Below are 22,068 nucleotides of genomic sequence, written 5' to 3' on the forward strand. Positions count from 1 at the left end.
CTTGGCTGAAAAGGAAAGTATTTGTTATGAGTCCTTTTAATCATGCCTACAACACAATCTCTTTCTCTATAATCACCAGGCAGAGTAAAGTTTCCTACTCTTCCACCCTAAATGAATACAGTGGGATGATTTTTCACAATGGACTCAACCTATCAATGGATTTGTCCTTCATACAACAAAGTTGTTCAACAAAACTCCATGAGTCAGTAATGTTCAAATGTAGAATGTATGCATGCAGAATAGTTTCTGCATGCACACATCTGAGACTGGCCTAAGTTGGCAGCTTCTGTACATATAGAATTTTACTCAAACTGATTTTGCTCCTCAGTGGCATTGCCAGGCCAGGTATTTCTGCAGGTTATTCATAGTTCTCAGGCTGGAAGTGCTCTAGAACAGACCATCCAGTTTATTCTTGTCAACACCCAGAATTATTTCAGGAATTTTGTTGCTATTCTCCACTACCAGTCTTCTACTGAATGCTAATGTAGAGATTCTACTGACTGCATTGCTCAACTGGAAGAGACTACAGACAGTACCAGACAATATTCCAGAAGTGCCCTATCTTGATGAACAACAATTGCTCTGCCAAATAGATAAACAGTGAGAAAACATATCTAGTAATCACACTTGCTCACTAACCAGAATCTTGGTAGATACTGCAACATCAGTACATATCTGTACATAATCACTTACAGTATACTGAGCCCTCTGCACAAAGAATGTTGGTAGTAGACGGACTGCCTGACCAGTCAAATGTGTCTCTTTCACAAGAAGTGAAATATCAGATACTTCAATCAAAAATCAAATGAAAACTAAGGCAAAACATATCAGTTAAGCAGTAATATAAATAAAGACAATGTTTTATTTGCTATCTTCGCCAGACTCTTTTATGGGTAGCTGCCTCTAGGATAATTTCTGGGTGAGGCTGGCCTGGCTACTTATAATCTCATCCCAGTTCTGATCCACTTAGAGGTCTAGACTAAACCATATCCCAAGTAATTATACCAATCCGACATACCATCATGTTTTCCAATGGCTTTGACATGCCTTACCATGTGATGATTTGCAAGCTCACCAACTTGTCTGGGTTCATTTTTGCTCCTGTCCCCTTTGAATCCCTTTGAATAGTGTCAAACACCTTCTGATATTGTTGCTGTCTGATGTCTACATGTGCTGATATGGATCTTCCAGATCTAAGTGAAAATGGGATTCCCCTTAATAACTTTAGTTTCTGTAGTAATAGCTTGGTAGTCAGTATATAAGTGGTTTACTGTCAACTGTATCTCAGCTACTATTACCGGCTATTTTACAATGCACAGCATTTTCTACTAAAAGTTTCAGCAAGTTATCAAGACAGGCACTAAAGTTCTACCGCCTTCAGTCCACAGTTAGTGGAGGGAAACAAAGGATCATTCAGTCCTGGATACTCTACGCCTGATCTCATGAATTATTACATTAGAACAGTGGTTCCCAACCATTGTTTTTTGTCTATGGACTCCTTTGATAAATATTTTATTTTGATGGACCCCCATAGCCATTTGATATTTAAAAACTAGTTTTATACATACTTCTTTCAAAATTCCTATTTTGCTTTCTACATAGCTGCTTTTTGCAAAACTTACTAATACATACATCTAAAGCAAAATTTTTTTAGGGGAACATAAAATTCTATTGTGGATCCCCAATTTACTATTTTGTTGCATGGACCCACCAAAATCTTATATGAACCCTGGTTAAAAACCACTTTACTCCATTCTCTCCAAATTGAGAGAAAGGAGTAGGTAAAATCCAGGCTATATATGTTTCCTAGCTAGCAGATCCTCTGATGTAATAATTACTCAACAAGGGATACTCTGCTAGCTACTCATCAGGCCAAAGATACCTTAGTCATATGAAGGTTACATTGTTAAGGAATTCCAAGTTAGCTTGGCAAAATTATATCGTTGGCAAGTTAATTTGAGATTCCTTAATGACACTGTAACCTTCATATAATTAAGGTATCTTTGGCTTCATGAGTAGCTAGCTGATTACCCCTCATAGACTAATTATTACATCAGAGGATCTGCTAGCTAGGAAACATATGCAGTCTGAATTTTACCTGCTCCAATCCCTCAGTTTGGACTTTTATTCACATTCATAGCAACTCAAGTAGCTAACTGTGAGCTATAAAATAACTTTTTCAGCTTATCAAACTTTGATATGGGGAAAGCCTACAAATTTTGATGCCAATAAATTATCATTGTTCCTGAACGTTATTTTTATACATATCACACACTGCTTGAAGCTTAAACTTACTATACTTAGATCTTTGGATCTTATAATTATATATGTGTGTGTGCATGTGTGTGTATACCTCTATGTGTGTGTCTTTGTGTTTGTCCCCCACTACTGCTTGACAACCAGTGTTGGTTTGTTCACATCTCTGTAACTTAGCAGTTCTGCAAAAAGAGATTTGTAGAATAAGTACCAGGCTTTAAAAAAAAAGTACAGAGGATAATTCTTTCAACTAAAAAGTTCTTCAAGGCAGTGCTCCAGTATGGCCACAGTCATTACTAAAAAATGTACTATTTCAAGTCCTAGGACTCAATGTGTTGGTTACTGAGATCATTCCCCTCCATCACAGGGTTACTCATTTACAACTGAGTGGAATGGAACAATGTGAAATGAAGTGTTTTGCTCAAGAACACAACACACTGCCTAATCTGGGAATTGAAACCACAATCTTGCAATATTGAGTGCATCACTCTCACCACTATGTCATGTGCTTTCACAATATTATTGGACAGACTAGTATAACATTGGTTTCAAATTTTGGCACCAAGCCAGCAATTTTGGAAAGGTTGATTACATTGACCCTGGTGCTTAACTAGTACTTATTTTATTGACCCTAAAAGGATGAAAGACAAAGTCAACCTTGGCAGAATTTAAACTCAGAGCATAAAGACAGACGAAATGCTGCTAAGCATTTTGCCTGGAGTGATAACAGCCCAATATTAAAGACCCCCTTCAGACATGACTGACCATGGTATTGCACCTAGAAAGTACCCACACCCACCCGCAAGGCACAAATTCAGACAAGAATGTTTATGGAAGATTAGCAGTTACCTATGCATACTAGCCTCCCCTCTCCATGCCACCAATGTTATCAAAAGGAAAGGTAAATGCCGATACAGCTTGACACCAGTTGAGAGAAGTGGAGCAATTTGAAATAAAGTGTCTTGCCCAAGAACACAACATACAGCCCAATCTAGGAATCAAACTCACTACCTTATGATAGTGAGCCTGATGCTCTAACAACTGAACCATGTGCCTTCACTACCAACATTATCAAATAGGCAAATGATAGATCAATATTATATAAAATACAAACTTACTAGATAGGCCATGAGCATTATTTTTGATGACAAGCAAAGTATCAGGGTTGTGCTGACTGGATGAAGAAGCAATTTTGCCCCAAAACCTGTGGTTGTAATAAGATATAAATGAAGAAAAACCATAGGAAAATTAAAATGTAGTTAAAAGTGCAATAAAACAGAGAATATTTATGAAATTTAATGATCTCTATAGAACTATATCTTCACCATTATTATTGTTTTAACAGTTATATTTTCATGCTTCCCTATCAGTGACACTTGTTTACAATCAATACATGATGCATGAAGGGGAGGGACACAAACTCACATCATCATCATTTAACATCTACTTTCCATAATGGCATGTATTGGACAGTGTGACAAGAACTGACCAGCTGGGGAGCTGCCCAGGTTCCAATTGTCTATTTTGGCAGGGTTTATGCAGCTGTCCTCATCAATATGCATCACATGACCATATCAGTGCATATACATACATACAAAATGAGCTTCTATCAGTTTCTGTTTACTAAATTTACTCTCAAGGCTTTGGTCAGCTTGAGGCTATAGTAGAAGACATTTGTCCAAAGTGCTATGCAATAGGATTGAACCCCAAACCATGCAGTTGGGAAGTGATCTACTCAACCACACAGTCACCATATGTACATATATACACACATATATATATATATATATATATATATATATATATATATGTATATATATATATACACACATATGAGAGAAAAGTTGGACTCAGATGCAGTGTGCTGGTATGGTCATGTGATTTATATGGATGAGAACAGCTGTGTGAAGAAGTGTCACACCCTAACAGTGGAGGGAACCTGTGAAAGAGGTACGCCCAGGAAGACATGGGATGAGGTGGTGAAGCATGACCATCAAATGTTGGGACTCACAGAGGTAATGACAAGCGATCGAGACCTTTGAAGATATGCTGTGCTTGAGAAGGCCCGGCAAACCAAGTGAGCTCATAGTTGTGGCTGATGCCAGTGTCACATAACTGGCCTGTTTAAAAGCACCTGATATGCCATGTTTGTGAAGACCTGTTGAACTGAGTGAAATCATAGTCATGGCCAATGCCAGTACTACCTGAGTGGCACCTGTGCACTATTCAAGCGTGGCCAATGCAAATTGCGTCTGGCTGGCTCCAGTGCCAGTGGCATGTAAAAAGATCCATTCAAGGGTGGCTGGTGCCAGAGCTGGCTGTCTGGCTCCCATGCTGGTGACACATAAAAAGTACCCACTTCACTCTCAGAGTGGTTGGTATTAGGAAGCGCATCCAGCTGTAGAAACCTAGCCAAATCAGATTGGAGCCTGGTGCAGCCTCCCAGTTCTCTGTCAAACAATCCAATCCATGCCAGCATGGAAAATGGATGTTAAACAACAATGATGATGATGATAATATATATGGTGGTGGATCTGTCATTCAGCGATGGTGAGAGTTCAGTGTTCAATCTGATCCTATGCTTATCTTCACTTCGTGAACAATTTCCTAGATTATTACACAACGGTCTTCCATAACTATTTGCCAAACCTTCTCAATCAGCTCCTTGTTTTGGCTAGTGCATGGCCTGCTTGAGCATACCTTGCTCTCCACTGAGGTACAACCAAGTTTGAAGTGGTTGTACCACTCCTTAATCTGAGTTTTGCATATGGCATCATCACCAAAGGTCTGCTGAATCAAACTCATCCAGAGGATGGTTTGAGCTTGAGTACTGCCAAGTTTTGCCATAAACTTGATGTACTATATCTGCTCAATGTGTTCGGTGAAAATGAAAATCCAGCTGTTACTCTATGTGTAATAGCCAGGAATAAAAATTTCCATGCATGCTCAGGAAGGGTGACATTACCTATCACCCAGCGGAATTTGTCCATGCAGCATTAATTTTGTTGGGAAAAAATAAAGTCAGATACTTTTTGAATGAACCTCACCTCGTATGTATGTATATATATATATATATATATATATATATACATGTCATTTGTATGGGGTCTTAAAGTTATTTTCGTCCACTCTCCCGATTTCACCTTAGTGTTTTAGTGAAAATTTGTGATCTGAAGTCGTTTTTGACTCCTATTTTAGCATGCTGGTGCTATGTTTAATATCCTTCATTATCAATTAATAATTATTTATCCTTATGGTTTTTTATGCATGCTAAGCCACTGATATTGTTGTAAACAATATCTTTATATTTTTTATAATTTTTATTCACTTCGATCACCTTTTTAAATTTGCTGCAGCATTAAAAACAAACATCACACACATCAGATGAGACGGGCAAGCTTTATGAAACAAGGTCAGTCAGACTCACTGAGGATGAAGATGTTATATTTTCACAAAGTTTGAAATCACTGTGATACAGGTATGACTGGCTTTACAATTTAGAAATTTTGCGTCATATATAATATAATGCATATATATATTTTACATTATAAATATATATATATCATCATCATCATGATATATATACATATGAGAAGGAAACCACTATGTGGACACCCTTATGCTAGAAATAGATCTTCTATGGTCTTACCACTAAAAAATGTTCTCAAGAAAAATTCAGCAAAACAACCAAAACATAATCGAGCAAGACAAAAGAAAAGCAATAAAAATATGGATTATTCACATACATGTTTCACTATCACCATATTACGTAATTTTATTTACGTAAGATGTCCGTAGATCTTCAGTGTGACTGTCCAAATGAATATAATTTGCAGAACTGCATACCAAGACGTCTGCACAAAGTCAGACTTGTAAACAGTTCTACCCATAACACTCATGGTTACTATTCAAATGTCCTCATTTTGGCATGCTAAATTACCGGAAATAATGATACTGCAGAAAATAATTTACAGCAGTGGCCTTTGCCGGTTAGAGAACGTATTAATTTAAATTTAAATTTAAAATGATGTTAATTAAATTATATAATTTCTCACCCTCATTTTAAATTTATATATATATATACATATATATAAATTTGACATGGGCGATTCTTGTCTTGGGATTCATGGTCAAAGAGCTGGGTGGAATTGCATGAAAAATTACACAGATGCATAGAATGATCCGGTGGTGATGTTGGGCTTCGTATTTTTTCATAGCCCCCACGGTTACTGAGATAATCTACGATAATAATATTCTTGTGTTTATGAATGAGAACAGAAGGGGTTATAGATGAATAAGGAAGGAAGGGGTGATGTCATACTTGGTAGTGGGATGATGAAAATTGTATGCTGAAGAAAATAAATCAAACAGCATTTAAACTCTGTGTGAATATATGTGTGTGTATGTAAAAGTGGGGGTATGTGAGTGTGTGTGCGTGTATACGCGCAATGGAAGTGCAGTGGTTCATCTTTGTTTGCTTAGTATTTGGGTTTATTTTTTGATTTGGTTGAATCTTGGTTGGTTTTTCTTTTGTTGGTCAGTTATTTTTAGCATTTTGACAACAAAAGTCATTCAAAAATTGTTTTTTTAACGTAAGCGTGCCCAAACAAGTCGAATGCTTACACAGGGCAGGTTTTACAGCCACATCATCCAAACTGACTGGGTGAAACTGGGCTTAGCTAATATATATATATAATCAAACCTATCTTCCATTTCTTTCATCATTTATTATATATATAATATATATAATATATACATATATAAAATATATTACAAAAATATATATCTATATATATATAATACATTACAAATATATATATATATATATATATATATATATATATATATATATATATATATATATATATATATATATATACGAGCAAAACACCCCTGTCGAAAGGACGGTGCTGAGTTGTCAAACATTTAAACCAAATTTTCTCAAAACAACTTGTCTGACCGTCCCATAGGACTCCCCTTTGAGAAACACTGATTTGACCTAAATTTGAGACACCAGCAAAAGAAGAAATAAAGATAGACTTTTTATCTATTCCAAAGAAAAACGATTTTATTCACACAAATATGCAACTGAAGAGTTTAAAGTACCAGTAATGATAAGGCTGTTGACTGGGAGAACACAAACATGGTTTAAATAGTAAGCTTGCCAGGAAAGAAATGTGCCTTTAAGCAGTACAAAAACAACAAAAATTGGAAGAAGGGCTTCATGACTTTCTGAAGGATAGAAGTCAGATGGTAGCAGCCAATGGGGCCACCTCAAATGACATGCAAATAGTGAGCAGTGTTTCACAAGGCACTGTTTTGGGACCACTACTGTTCACAATGGTTCTCTCAGACATGCCCGCAGCCACACAGAGAGCCACGATCACAAGTTATGCAGATGATACAAAAATCTCACAGGTAATACAGAACCCCAAAGACACTATGCACCTACAATGTGAGCTGGATGAAATATACAAGTGGGCTGAAAAGAATACCATGCAGTTTAATGCTGAAAAGTTTCAAGCCTAGTGCTATCAGCATGCAAAACTAAATGCAATACTCATTAAATACACTGGACTAGGAGGGATTGCAATCTCAGAGGCACAGTCAGTGCGTGACCTGGGCATTTACATGCATAATGATGCATCCTTCCATGTGCATGTTGCTAAATTAGCAATGAAATACAGGCAGCTGACCAGATGTATTCTTAGAACTTTTAGAATAAGAGATCAAGAAACTATAATGGTCCTCTGGAGGACACTTGCCCTAAGCCACTTTGACTATTTCTCTCAGCTATGGTCATCAACCAGTGTCAAATTAATCTCAGAACTTAAGGCAATCCAACGAAGCTACCTGAAGAATATAGCCTCTATGCATCATATAAGCTATTGGGAAAAACTCAAGAGATTGAGAGCGTATGCAGGAAAGATATGCCATAATATACATCTGGAAGATCCTGGAGGGACTTGTTCCAAACTTTAACATCGAGAGTTACACAAATACTAGAACTGGGTACTACTGCATAGTGCCAAGGACTCCAAATTTGCCATCAAGGTATAGGACAAGATACTGCAAGAGCCTGGGTTTCAGAGGACCACACCTCTTCAATATCCTGCATGGGGTAGACATAGGTGTCTTCAAAATAAAGCTGGACCTCTTACTGTCAAGTGTCCCAGATGAATAAACATCGTGACAGGAGGTGCAAATGAGGGCAGCGGCATCAAACTCCCTCATGCACCAAATGTCAATTCCCAAAAAGCATTTGTGAAGTAAGATTATGTAGCAACACCAAATGGCGGTGCCCCAGCATGGTCACAGCACAAGCTGAAACTAGATCAAATCAAATCATATATATGTATATATATATAATAATAAATATTAGGGAATAAATCCAAACTTACAGGGAAAAATCAGATTTAGGACTGAATCCAATTTTATAGTAAAATATTATATTATATTAAATTAGAGACAAAACCACTATTAGGCAAATCAAACAATGAAAGACTTAAGCCAATACATATGTATTGGCTTAAGTCTTTCATTGTTTGATTTGCCTAATAGTGGTTTTGTCTCTAATTTAATATAATATATATATATATATATATATATATATATAGTTAATCCTAACATGAAAACACAACAACGCGAGGACGTGGAACAAGTATAGTATTATTGGACGCACAGGAAAGTAGGAGGGTTTAACTTTTTGAGCAGAGCTCTTTGTCAGAAACATAGGAAAAGGAAAGATCCAAAGAAGGGAAGACAGAGGAAAAAAATCGCCAACGGTACACATGCGGTCACATTATATAATATATATATCATATATATATTTTCGTCACTTTGAGACCACAACCTGTTCACTGACAAAATTCTGTGCAGCACGGAATTTTGTCAGTGAACAGGTTGCGGTCTTAAAGCGACAAAAATATTTTGGCAGATTAAATTTAAATGTTGAAGTGAATCTAATGGTTTTTGTGTGTTTATTAAATGGCTTACAAACACCTTCCACGCAGCAATTCTTTATAATTATATATATATATATATATATATATATATATATATATATATATATATAATTATATATATATATATATATATATATATATATATATATACATACACACACACACACACACACATATATATATATATTATATATGTGTAATTATATATATGTGTATATATATATATATATATATATGTATATATATATATATATATATATATATATATATATATATATATGTATATATATATATATATAATATATATATATATATAATATATATATATATATGTATAATATATATATATATATATATATATATATATGTATATATATATATATAATTATATATATATATATATATATATATATATATATATACATACACACACACACACACACATATATATATATATATATATATGTATAATTATATATATATATATATATATAATATATATATATATATGTATATATATATATATATATATATATATATATATATATGTATAATTATATATATATATATATATGTATAATTATATATATATATATATATATATGTATAATTATATATATAAGGAATACAGGTGTGGAAACAAGGATTAGAATTGAAGGGCCTTAGAGTCAACCTAGCTAAAACCAAATTCCTAATAAGTAGGAAGGCAGGCAAACCACAAATCCATTCAGGTAGATTGTCCTGCTTGATCTATAGAAAAAGCATAGGTAGAAACTCTGTAAGATGTACCCAATATAAGCTACGGAAACATAAGAGGTGCAGCAATATGAAAGGAATGCTAACTGGGAAGATAGTTTTTGTATGTGGCAGATGCTCAGGAGCAATAAACACTGAAAATGTGCAGAGAACAACTTCTGCCACATTCAGGGAGAAAAAGTACAAGTAGTTGATAGCTTCTGTTACCTAGGTGACCAAGTCAGTAGCAGGGGTGGGTGCGCTAAAAGTGTAGCTGCTAGAATAAGAATAGCCTGGGCAAAGTTCAGAGAGCTCTTACCTCTGGTGGTAACAAAGGGTCTCTCGCTCAGAGTAAAAGGTAGACTGTATGATGCATGTGTATGAAGAGCCATGCTACATGGCAGTGAAACATGGGCCATGACTGCTGAGGACATGCGTAAGCTCACAAGGAATGAAGCCAATATGCTCCGATGGATGTGTAACGTCTGTGTGCATACTCGACAGAGTGTAGGTACCTTGAGAGAAAAGTTGGACCTAAGAAGCATCAGTTGTGGTGTGCAAGAGAGATGTTTGTGCTGGTATGGTCATGTAGCGAGAATGGATGAAGATAGTTGTGTGAAAAAGTGCCACACCCTGGCGGTTGAGGGAACCTGTGGTAGAGGTAGACCCAGGAAGACCTGGGATGAAGTGGTGAAGCATGACCTTTGAACATTAGGCCTCATCTAGGCAATGACCAGTGACTGAGACCTTAGGAAATATGCTGTGCTTGAGAAGACCCGGCAAGCCAAGTGAGACCATAACCTCGTGGCCTATGCCAGGGGTGTAACCAGCCCACTTATGCATACCTTGCCTTCATTGAACACTAAACTCTGCTTGCGAAGACCTGTTGAGGCAAGTGAAATCGAAATCAAATTCGATGACTGGCATCCGTGCTAGTGGAGTACTAAGAGCACCATCCGAGCGTGATCATTGCCAGAGCAGCTTACTTGCTTCCATGCTGGTGGCATGTAAAAAAACACCATTTGAGTGTGGCCATTGCCAGTACCGCCTGACTGGCCCTATTGCTGGTGGCACATAAAAGCACTCACTACACTCTTGGAGTGGTTGGCGTTAGGAAGGGCATCCAGCTGTAGAAACTCTGTCAGATCAGATTGGAGCCTGGTGCAGCCATCTAGTTTGCCAGTCCACAGTCAAATCGTCCAACCCATGCTAGCATGGAAAGCGGACGTTAAACAATGATGATGATATATATATATATATACACACGTATAATTATATATATGTATAATTATGTGTATATACTCTTTTACTTGTTTCAGTCATTTGACTGCGGCCATGCTGGAGCACCGCCTTTAGTCGAGCAAATCGACCCCGGGACTTATTCTTTGTAAGCCCAGTACTTATTCTATCAGTCTCTTTTGCCGAACCGCTAAGTTACGGGGACGTAAACACACCAACATCGGTTGTCAAGCAATGCTAGGGGGACAAACACAGACACACAAACATATATACACACACACATATATATATATATATACGACAGGCTTCTTTCAGTTTCCGTCTACCAAATCCACTCACAAGACATTGGTCGGCCCGGGGCTATAGCAGAAGACACTTGCCCAAGATGCCACGCAGTGGGACTGAACCCGGAACCATGTGGTTGGTAAGCAAGCTACTTACCACACAGCCACTCCACTAGGCTCCTCATACACAAAGAACATAGGTACGAGATTTTCTGGGCAGGGAACACTGATGGGGTCGGGGGAGTGGGTATACTTCTTAGGGAGAAATGGGTTGATAAGGTTATCGAGGTAGTCAGAGTCTGCGATAGAATACTGCAGATTGGATAAGTACTACATCATTGGTTAGCAACCATTATCTCGGCCTATGCCCCTCAGAAAGACCGATTTTATGACACTCTCTTGCTGATTACTTCGTTGATAAATGACACGGACCTTCTCTTTGTAGGTGCTGACTTCAATGGGCATGTTGGACAACATGCAAGGGGCTTCCATGGTGTACATGGAGGATATGGTTTTGGTTCCCACAATGAGGGAACCAGGCTGCTGGAGTTCTGTGATGCAAATGATCTTATGTTTTGCAATACTAACTTCAGGAAACCTGCCAGTCATCTTGTCACCTACCGATCTGGTAGACACACTAGTCAAATTGACTACATCCTTGCCAGGAAAACCTTCCCAGGCGAAGAATGTACCCCACAACATAGAATAGCAGTTAGCGACTTCAGGATCAAGGCTAAATGGATGCCCAGAAGACGACCAGCATGGAGGAGAAGGGTCTGGAAGCTTAAAGATCCTGCAAATGGACAGAAATTTAGAGACATATTATTGAAAACTTTTGATGAAATAGAGGGGGATATAGCATCACATTATATGGAAGACAACTTGGAGGTTTCTACAAGACAACATGCTGAGGGCCACTGACCAGATCTGTGGATGGTGCAAAGTCCCCTCTTGACCCAAGGTAACGTGGTGGTGGAACAATGCTGACAGGGCCATTAGAGAAAAGAAACAGGCTTGGAAGGATTGGAAGAATGGTGGTAGCAGGGAATTGTATCAGACTGCCAGAAGGGAAGCTAGGACGCAGGTTTATTTAGCCAGAGGGGAAGCAGATAAGAAAAAATCTGCCAATGTTCTGCACCATGAGGACAAAAGATTTGTGGTATTTCATGTTGCAAGGCAGTGTGTGAGAGAGAATTGTGATGTCGTAGGAGAGAAATGTATTCACATAGATGATGGTTCACTTGCATTAAACGAGGCTGCAATGAGAGAGGCTTGGAGACACCACTATGAAAGGTTGCTAAATAAAGTAATGGAGAATGGGAGAAAGAGTCTGCCGAATGCTGACCCAACAGAAGGACCAACTATCCGAATTGACAGTACCTTGGTAGATAAAGCAATTAAGGGTATGAAAACAGGGAAAGCCCCCAGCCCATCAGGAATCACCGCAGAGATGCTCAAAATATCTGGCAGTATCAGCTATAGCCTAGTCACCCATATAGTTAACCAGGTGATACATGAAGGAGTCATACCCAATGATTGGTGTAGCAGCACCATAGTCAACAGCTACAAAGGTAAAGGTGACGCTTTAGATACAAATAATTACAGGTATCAAGCTGTTCGGTCAGGTAATGACGGTCACGGAGAAGGTCATAGACCAACTAATTAGGGAGAGAGTCAGTCTAGATGAGATGCAGTTTGGGTTTGTGCCAGGGAAAAGCACCATTGATGCTATATAAGACAGTTGCAAGAGAAATACCTAGCCAAAGATAAACTTCTGTACTTGGCTTTCGTTGACATGGAGAAAGCCTTTGACAGTGTCCTCCGTTCCCTTATCTGATGGTCAATGAGGAAACTAGGGATAGATGAATGGTTAGTGAGAGCTGTGCAAGCCATGTAGAGGGATGCTGTCAGTAAGGTAAGTACAGTGAAGAATTCCGGGTAGGGGTAGGGGACCACCAAGGATCAGTCCTCAGCCCCCTCTTAATCATCATAGTCCTCCGGGCAATAACAAAGGAATTCAAGACAGGGTGCCCCTGGGAGCTCCTCTATGCAGATGACCTTGCTCTAATTGCTGCTAATTCAAGTAAATATTGGTGCATTGTTATTCTATCTTATATATATATTACATATAATATATATAAATATATTTATAATATATAAGTATATTTATGTATGAATAAAATAATTTAATACAATATATATATTTATATAAAGTATATTATAGGTGCATAACAAAAGACCATGTCCTTCCGAGTCAGTAATTTATATATACAGTAGTCACTTAACTATCGCAGGTGTTTTATTCAAAAACCCCCAGTGACAGGTGAAAATCCGTGAAGTAGAAACAGTACTGTACTGTAAATTTTTTTGTTATTTTTTTAATAATTCGTATATATTTATGGTATTAGAAATGCAAAACAAAACAGGGGAATCGACATAAATGTAAATAATAAACCATGATAGGTGAATCGTGATATGGTGAGAGATTACTGTACGTATACACACACACACGCATATATATTTAATATGAAACATATATTATCATAACCATCATCATTTAACATCTGTTTTCTATGTTGACATAGGCTGGATGGCTTGACAGGAGCTGGCCAGCTGAAGACCTGCCAAGGTACCATGTCTGTTTTGGCATGGTTTCTATGGCTGGATGCCCTTCCCAACACCAACTACTTTGTAGAGTATACTTCCACTGTTTGGACCAATCAGACAGCTTCAGTTCCTTTGTCTTTGAGCCAATGAGCATTAGCTCTGACAATGTAGCCTTCCTGTTTCACATTGAAGAAATGTTTGAGTGCCATTCTCACCACAAGTATGTCAGTTGCGATGCCGGTACTAATCACCTCTTATTGTTTGATGATTAGGTCTTCCTCTAATCTATTTCTTTCTATTGTTAACTCTTTGTTAATATTGATTCTACTTTCATCACTCTCTTCAGGGCAATCCCCTGCCGGTTGTTGGCAATTGCCCCATCAACTACCGCTTAATAAGTTCACTAATTTGGTCCCTGTAGTCTTGTTGGTAAAGACAAGTTCAGCTTCCAGTAACCCGGTCCCTATATATGGGTTTTATCTAAACTGACTGTGTAAATCACAAATTTGTGGTTCTGTGTAGCTGACCAATTTGGATTATGAACACCCTACAGTATCCCTATCTGCTGATTTAACAAATACTCTAGATATGATCTGGATGACCCACTGTTGTTGCTCCATGTCCACACTGGCCCAACAGGGAAATACAATTGATACTTGTGAGACAGCTGAAAGTTTCTGAGCAGCTTTCCAAGGCTTTTGCATCCCCTTCTGCTATGTACTAACCTCACACAGTCCCTCTGTTCAACCAAAATATTATTCCAGTTCCTCACTAATACTAAAGTGTGAAACATTCCAACGAATGTTTCTAGACTCTTGAAGAAATCTGGCCTTCCAGCCCTTGTTGGGGCATAAACAGTCAGCAGTCTAAAGGTGTCACCTTTGCTGCCATTCATATCCAGGACCATTACCTTACTGTCTGGGTCCAAGAAGACTGCCTGTACCTTGAGATCTAAGGATTTCTGGAATAGCATTGCTACACTGTCACCTGGCCTTTACAGACTATAAGATGAGAATATCTTGTAGTCTTTGAAAATTGATGCTAGTGCATGCTTCCTGAAAATTCTTGCCTTTTGTTAATGTTGTCATACCTAAATCAAGTGTTCAGAGATTGTTGAGCAAGTGACGTTGCTTCCAAGCTGGGCCCAGGCCACACACATTCACACATCCCACCCTAAGCACAGTCATGCTAGTTGGAGAAAGAAAAAAAGAAAAGAGGTCACTCACCTTAATTTTTGAGAAGCCCAGATGTTCTGGCTTCTCTACCGGGGAATGTTTGCTAAAAGGATCTTCTAAATCCCTTTCATCTATTGTTTTCCTAAAAATTCTAACACTGTTATCTTGATTATATGTTTGTAACAGTTAAACCAATAATAATGGTGGAAAAACATAAAAAATCTACACCATAGATTTTTCAAATTACCTTCATACATATACCATGATCGATTTTAGATTTTTATAATTATTAAAATTTATTTAAGTTTCTATTTGAGTGAAATTATCGTTTATGTCCTTAAATTAGTGGTAATACTTCATTATTTATACATAATGATGATGATCACAGAGTAGTGATAGAGTGTAACTATAGCATCACCCCACCCACACACACACCTCTATTAAATCGTACTATAGTGATGGTTCAGGTATTTCATGTATTTTACATTCTAACTTTATTCTGAAGTAAGCCAAAATTTTGACATTGCCAACTTAAACAAGGGAGACAATCCAGAACTATTTGAGATAACTCAGCTCTTTGAAGGCTGATCTGTGCACATTGTGTGTGTGTGCGTGCGTGTGTGAATGTATACAGGTATATAGATATACGTGTATGTGTTAGAAAGAAAAGCATTCCTTACCGGAAGTAGCGAAGGATTCTGAGGTAATCCTCCTGGATTCTATCTTCTGGATTATCAACAAATTTCACCACTTTGCTTTTCAGGTTTTCCTGACCATTGACATAATCATATAAGACACCATCAAAGTCTGCAGAATGAAATAATAAAACAAAATTGACAAAAATAAAATGTCAATAAAATTTAATTTCCATTGTACCATTGTATTTTAACCTAGAAATCTTATCCTTGAAAAATTAAAGTTTATTTTCAATATTATAAACCCGTTCATTTTTCTCAGAATATCTCATATTTTAACATTGATTAACTCAAAGCTTCTGGTGAGATAATGTTTTCAGTTAATTCTCTGAGTTGAAATAAGCTATTAAAGTGACATTAAGATGTGTTACTAAGAGTAAGAAACCACAAAAAAGTAAAGTAATTGATAAAGGCTTAAGAAACCCAGGAAAAGGGAGCAAAAATGACAAGGCAGCAAATGAAGATTGTTGAATTTGAGCCAATTTATGTTAACGAGGAACTCTTTATTTAATTTCACAATGCTAAGTTTGGTTATTAAGGTCAATGGAAATTACTAACACATTTATTAGGAGCCTAATTAGTTTAGATGGCAAAACTAATGATGAAAATAAATAAATAAACTATAATGTAATATAATTATTTCAAGTTATGTGTTATGATAGTCATTGATTGTAGTATTTACAGTGTTAGAGGCACATTGCTGAAATCTATTAAGTTTTACCTCAGAATTAATTAGGCCTGAAGACAAAGTTTTAGGCATACTTTTTGAGAAGAGCTCTCACACAACACACACTTTAGTTTATCTATAAGACATGTAATGTTATAATATATCAAGTTAACAAAATTCCAGTATAAAGTTTGCATGTTTTTATCTAAAATCCTTGGCCTCTGTGACGACAGAAAAGAAACATTGTCAGTGATCAGACATCAGGATGACTGGGTTTGTCCAGTAGGTTGAGAACATCTTCAATGACAACCTCACCAAATCAATGAGAGTCTTGCTGAACAATTGGAGGTGGTGGAGCCCACTATCATACATGTAGTGTATGAAGACATCTTGTAACGTTTTATGAGATTAGGAGAGCAGATTCATGCCTGGTAAAACACAAAACTGTGTGCTCTGTTCAAAATGTTTGATTGATAGCTCAAGCACCCAAAGGAACCCATCATGTCTGGATTCTTCTCTGATGGAAACTTTGACCAAGAAGCTCAACAGGAGAAATAAATTGTTATGTGAGCCCATGGAGGTACATTTTTGAAGTTTCTAGAGATCATGAACAATAAGGACAATGCCATTCCATGCCACTTTTCTGTTGGCTATTTGGGTCAATGTCATCACCAGCATTGAGCTGCTGGATAGTGTTCAAGCCCTGGATTAAGGAGGTGGCCCAAGAAAAACTATATATATTCCAGTAAAACTCTGCTTCCTCCTACACGGTCTTCACAACTCATGAGTGGCTTGTCAACAATTTCCATGACCACGTGAACCCTAACATGTGTTCTCCTTAGCTCTAAAGACTTGAAGCCCCTGGACATCTTCATCTAAAACATCATTGAGAGGGACAACAAACATCAGTTCTGTGATGGCTATAGAGGGTGTGATGAGCAACATGAATGAAAACCACCTCCACATGGCTATTTCGTGATAGTACTGAGGATGATGTTATTGAGGCAATGAGACCAGTTTCTGCTGTAATCTGTTTCTATAAAATATATAGTGGAACATGCATACTATTTTTCTCAAAACATTTTGCTTTTTTTTTTAGTACAGTATATGTTTGTTTCAATAAATTTATTTCAGTTTCAGTTATGTACTGCACACTGTAAAAGGCCCACTCATCAGGTCACATGATTTGTCTTTCACAATAACATACTTAGTCTGGATAGCAATAGTTCAGTTTTCAATGAACAAAAGAGATTTATAACAGGGTAGCTTTTCTTGGGTCACCTCCTTAATCCAAGGCTTGAACGCTGTGTCCAGCACCTCAATGCTGGTGATGGCATTAATCCAAATACCCAGCAGAAAGACGTGGGGTGGAATTACACAGCCCCAGCTTACAAGGAGAAAGGAAGGATAGGGAATGTAATAAATCATAGAAGAGGCGCGTAAGATAGAAGCTCGGGGGGGGGGGGGGAGATAGAAGACATTAAAATGAGAAAAGTAAAGGAAGAGTGGTACTGTGGAGATATGACAGATTACATTGTGAAAGCTTAGTGTACAGTGACACCATGGAAATAGAACAGATTACAATGGGGAGGGTAGAGGAGCTGTAGCCCCAAAGAGTTACAGTGACAAAATTAGGAGAATAGTATCACTGTGGAGATGTAACTGATTCTTTGTTATATCTTCTCAGTTATATTATCCTACCTTCATTATTACGATCTGCTATATCTCCACACTGACAATATTTCACCTTTTTTGCAGTAATTTGTTAATAACCACAATGGTAATGTCCTTCAGAAACCTTTGTCAATGTAATCTCTTATGTCTTCCTATATTTCTCATAGTAAACACCACAGTGTTATGTTGCTGTCAGATTATATAGACAAATACAGGAGTGCATTAGCAGTATATATATACATGTGTGTGTGTGTGTAGAATATCACAGATTATGATGGAAATGGTTCAATAGTAGCACAGTAATGGGAAAGGTAGGACTGTTATGCTATAAACATCTCACAAACATTTAGCAATAAAGCGTTGGGCAATGACCATTTATATATCAAATAAAATGTAAAATGCATGTTCAATATAGCATGCATAAAAAGTCACTTTAAGAGAGAAACTTTTAAGGGTCTCTTCCACTTATGTTGTAATCTAGCTTGTCTTCTCAACAACAAAATACTAACTTCTCACCAGATCTCTCTCTCTCTCACACACACACATACATTAGAAGATAAGTCTTTATATGATAATAGTTTCACAATTCATATTAATAGTTTTGTATTTCCCTATAACACTAATATCTTTATCTCCCTGTAAATACAAAAGCTTAATACCCTTGGTACACCAAATATTTTTCTAAGGGCTAAGGGCTCTTTCACTGCAAGTTTGATTCCCCACTATCACTGATGATTCTCAGATCAGAAGAGGAATCATAACAACAATCGGCATCATTACCACTGCCAAAGTCCTGATTCCATTCCTTGTAACGGTAGTAGTCTTTCATCTTGTATCATGGAATCTCAAATCAGGACTTTGTCAACAGTGCATGGATCTGATGTTTCACAAAAGGAGAAGGACTGTCAAACAGATTAGGAGAGTAGTAGCACTGGGAAGATGTAAGGATTTATGATGAAAATGGGAACACAGAAGGAGCTGTAAAAGACTAAACAAAAAACTTAGGAAGACACAGGCATGGCTGTGGTAAGGAGCTTGCTTGCCAACCACATGGTTCCAGGTTTGTGTGTGTGTGTGTGTCTCTTTGTTCCCCACCACTGCTTGAAAAACAGTGTTGGTGTGTTTATGTCCCTGTAAATTGGTGGTTCAGCAAAAGACACAGAGAATATGTAGCAGGCTTTAAAAAAATGTACAGGAATCAGTTCATTTGACTAATAGTTCTTGAAGGCAGTGTCCCAGCATGGCTGTAGTCTAATGACTGAAACAAGCAAAAGATAAAAGATAAAATCAGACAGTAGTACTGTGAAACTATAAAATATTACAGGAGAGAGAGAGATTAGCAATGTGGAGATAAGTCATGTTATGGATGTTCACTTTCTAATGGAGTTATAGGAGCACCATTGTGACATACTGTACACCAATTTTTTTCCACCTGCTACAGTTGTGTGTGAGAGTATGGGTTCCTGCTAATGATTTGTCTATCCTTTTCTTGGTATTGCCTATGTCTTTTCCTCTGTCTGCCTCTCCTTCTCTTTTCCCTACCATGGTTCCTTAATTCTTTAGCATTTAAACCAGCCATATCTGGCCAAAAATTCAACTCATTTTATGTACAAACTAGCCATATCCAGCCTCTCACACCTATTATACAATACCATTCTAAAAATCAACAATTAGATCATCAAAATCTCAAAGTCACAAGATAATGTATGATTAACTAAAAACAATGTGAGTAAATAAGGAATACATTTAACAGTGTAACCTAATTGCTACAGAGTTAAAGAATGGTTTTTGCAAGACCACTGAATCTTGTAAAACGCTATACCATCTCAATTTTCTTTTCTTCACTGTTTTTAGAAGGTCCTTATGAGAGGCTCTGTGATGCTAGATGATTTCTTGAATCCAATAATTTGTGGTCCAAGTATATGATGACTAAGATGTTGCAGTAGCATCTCATTTCCATTGTCTGTATCTTCCTCTGAATCTCTGTGTACAGGAAAATGGTCAGTATCAATGTGTACAGGAAAATGGTCAGTATCAATGCATGCAGGGAAAGTCTATTCAGTGATGTTCTTATCTTTCCATATTTTGAGTTGGTGAATGTAGTCATTGTCTATGCGGCTCTTGCAAGGATTTCAGGCCTTGATCTTTTACTCCCAGGTAGTTGAACTGCTACACTAACTAGTTTCTGTCCTAGTACAATGCCATAGATTTGGTTTATTTTTTCTAGCACTGACTTCTATTCTAAATTTGGTGGAAGCTGTATGAAAGTTCTAGACTAATTCATCTTCCAACTAATCCAACAATATCATCAACAAATTAAACATTTTTGATGTCTCCCCACTCTGATACTGACTACACCCACATAGTTTTCCAAAATATTGATCATAATCAATTCCAGAAAGATGTTAAAGATAGTGGGCAAAAGGAAGCAGCCCTGATAGACTCCTCCAATGGCATGGAACCATTCTCCAACATTGTCTTGTATGTGTACTACATTGGTTGCTTTGTTGTTGTTCAATTTTACAAGTGAAATTCTGCCCCATGATGAACTTTTTCATTGTGGTGCATAGGGCACCATGTTGGATTCTATCAAATTCTTTTAAAGATCTATGAAGACTGTACTAGGATACCAGCTAGTGTGAAGTAGGCTCATGTCTATTTGCCTGCAGGCAAAGCCCTTCAATGTTACACTGGCACAATACTCTGTAAAGAGCTTCATGATGTCATCACTAAGATAGACAGGATATACTTATCAATCATACAGGGTGACTGGAATGTGAAGGTAGGGAAGAATACCCAAGGTGATTGTTGATCTATAGCGTAGGACATGGTCAATGATGCATGGATTTGATATTCCATCAGAGAAGGACCTAATCTCTCAGCATGAGGAACTGTACAACCAATGAGTAATACTAGGGGTTCAAGAAATGACTAACATTTTACCCAGTAGAGTAAAAATGCTTTTAACCCTTTAGTGTTTGGATTACTCTGTCAAATGTAATGCTTATTTATTCATACTGCTTCCAATTAATCATATCTTATCTCATAGCTTTGAGATTTCAATGATGTGATTACTTATTTTTAGATTAACATTGTAGGGTAGGTGTGAGAGGCAGGATCTGATTGGTTTGAACATAAAACAGGTAGAATATTTAGGCTGGATATGGCCAGTTTAAATGTTAAAGGGTTAAAATCTTATTTTAAATGTTTAAACTATTCATTCTAGAATCCCATTTGATGGTAGGAAATTCAGGGCTGTTTTGAAAGGTATGTAGCCAGTTTTCTGTTGCCAACAACAAAGACTGTCATCATGAAATTGAAGAATGTCTAGCAGGAAGACAATAACATTGAATTGATATGGCAGATTACTTTCATAACGATAGGACAGAAATACTGTGGTGATATAAGAGATTTACAGTGAAAAAAATAGGAGGACAGTAGCACAATGAAGATATTAGAGATTTACAATGAGAAAGATAGCAAAACAGTAGCAGTGTGAAGATAGAACAGATTACAGAGTAATTTGTATCAAAGAAGAGAGAGAAAGAGACATGTAAATGAGCTGATAAAATATCCAATATTTTGTCTGGTGACTCATGTGTCTGAATGTTGAAATCAATCTATATAGGTGGAGATTAATGGAAAGGTCATTCCAATAATAAAGAAAAGCAGGTCAAGAATGATGCTCTCAACAGTGTCAGAATTGATAAAGATCTTAATATAAAAGAGTGTTACAATTTGGCAACTACAATAATATAGCTAAGAAATTTA

The 22,068-nt window shown here is 37.1% G+C and overlaps 1 protein-coding gene across 3 annotated transcripts in view; it reads right to left on the reverse strand.

Annotated features, from left to right (window-relative positions):
* LOC115217185 (CCA tRNA nucleotidyltransferase 1, mitochondrial) overlaps positions 1-22,068 on the reverse strand; it is a 73,485-nt gene that overhangs the window by 18,550 nt on the left and 32,867 nt on the right. For all 3 annotated transcript variants that reach the window (XM_029786817.2, XM_036507521.1, XM_029786816.2), the window contains exons 4-5: positions 15,942-16,068; positions 3,375-3,460 (exon numbers count right to left, since the gene is read on the reverse strand). In XM_029786817.2, the coding sequence (XP_029642677.1) occupies positions 3,375-3,460; positions 15,942-16,068 (213 nt within the window). The remainder of the gene's footprint in view (positions 1-3,374; positions 3,461-15,941; positions 16,069-22,068) is intronic.

Source organism: Octopus sinensis, linkage group LG11, assembly GCF_006345805.1.
Source record: "Octopus sinensis linkage group LG11, ASM634580v1, whole genome shotgun sequence".
Lineage (NCBI taxonomy): Eukaryota > Metazoa > Mollusca > Cephalopoda > Octopoda > Octopodidae > Octopus > Octopus sinensis.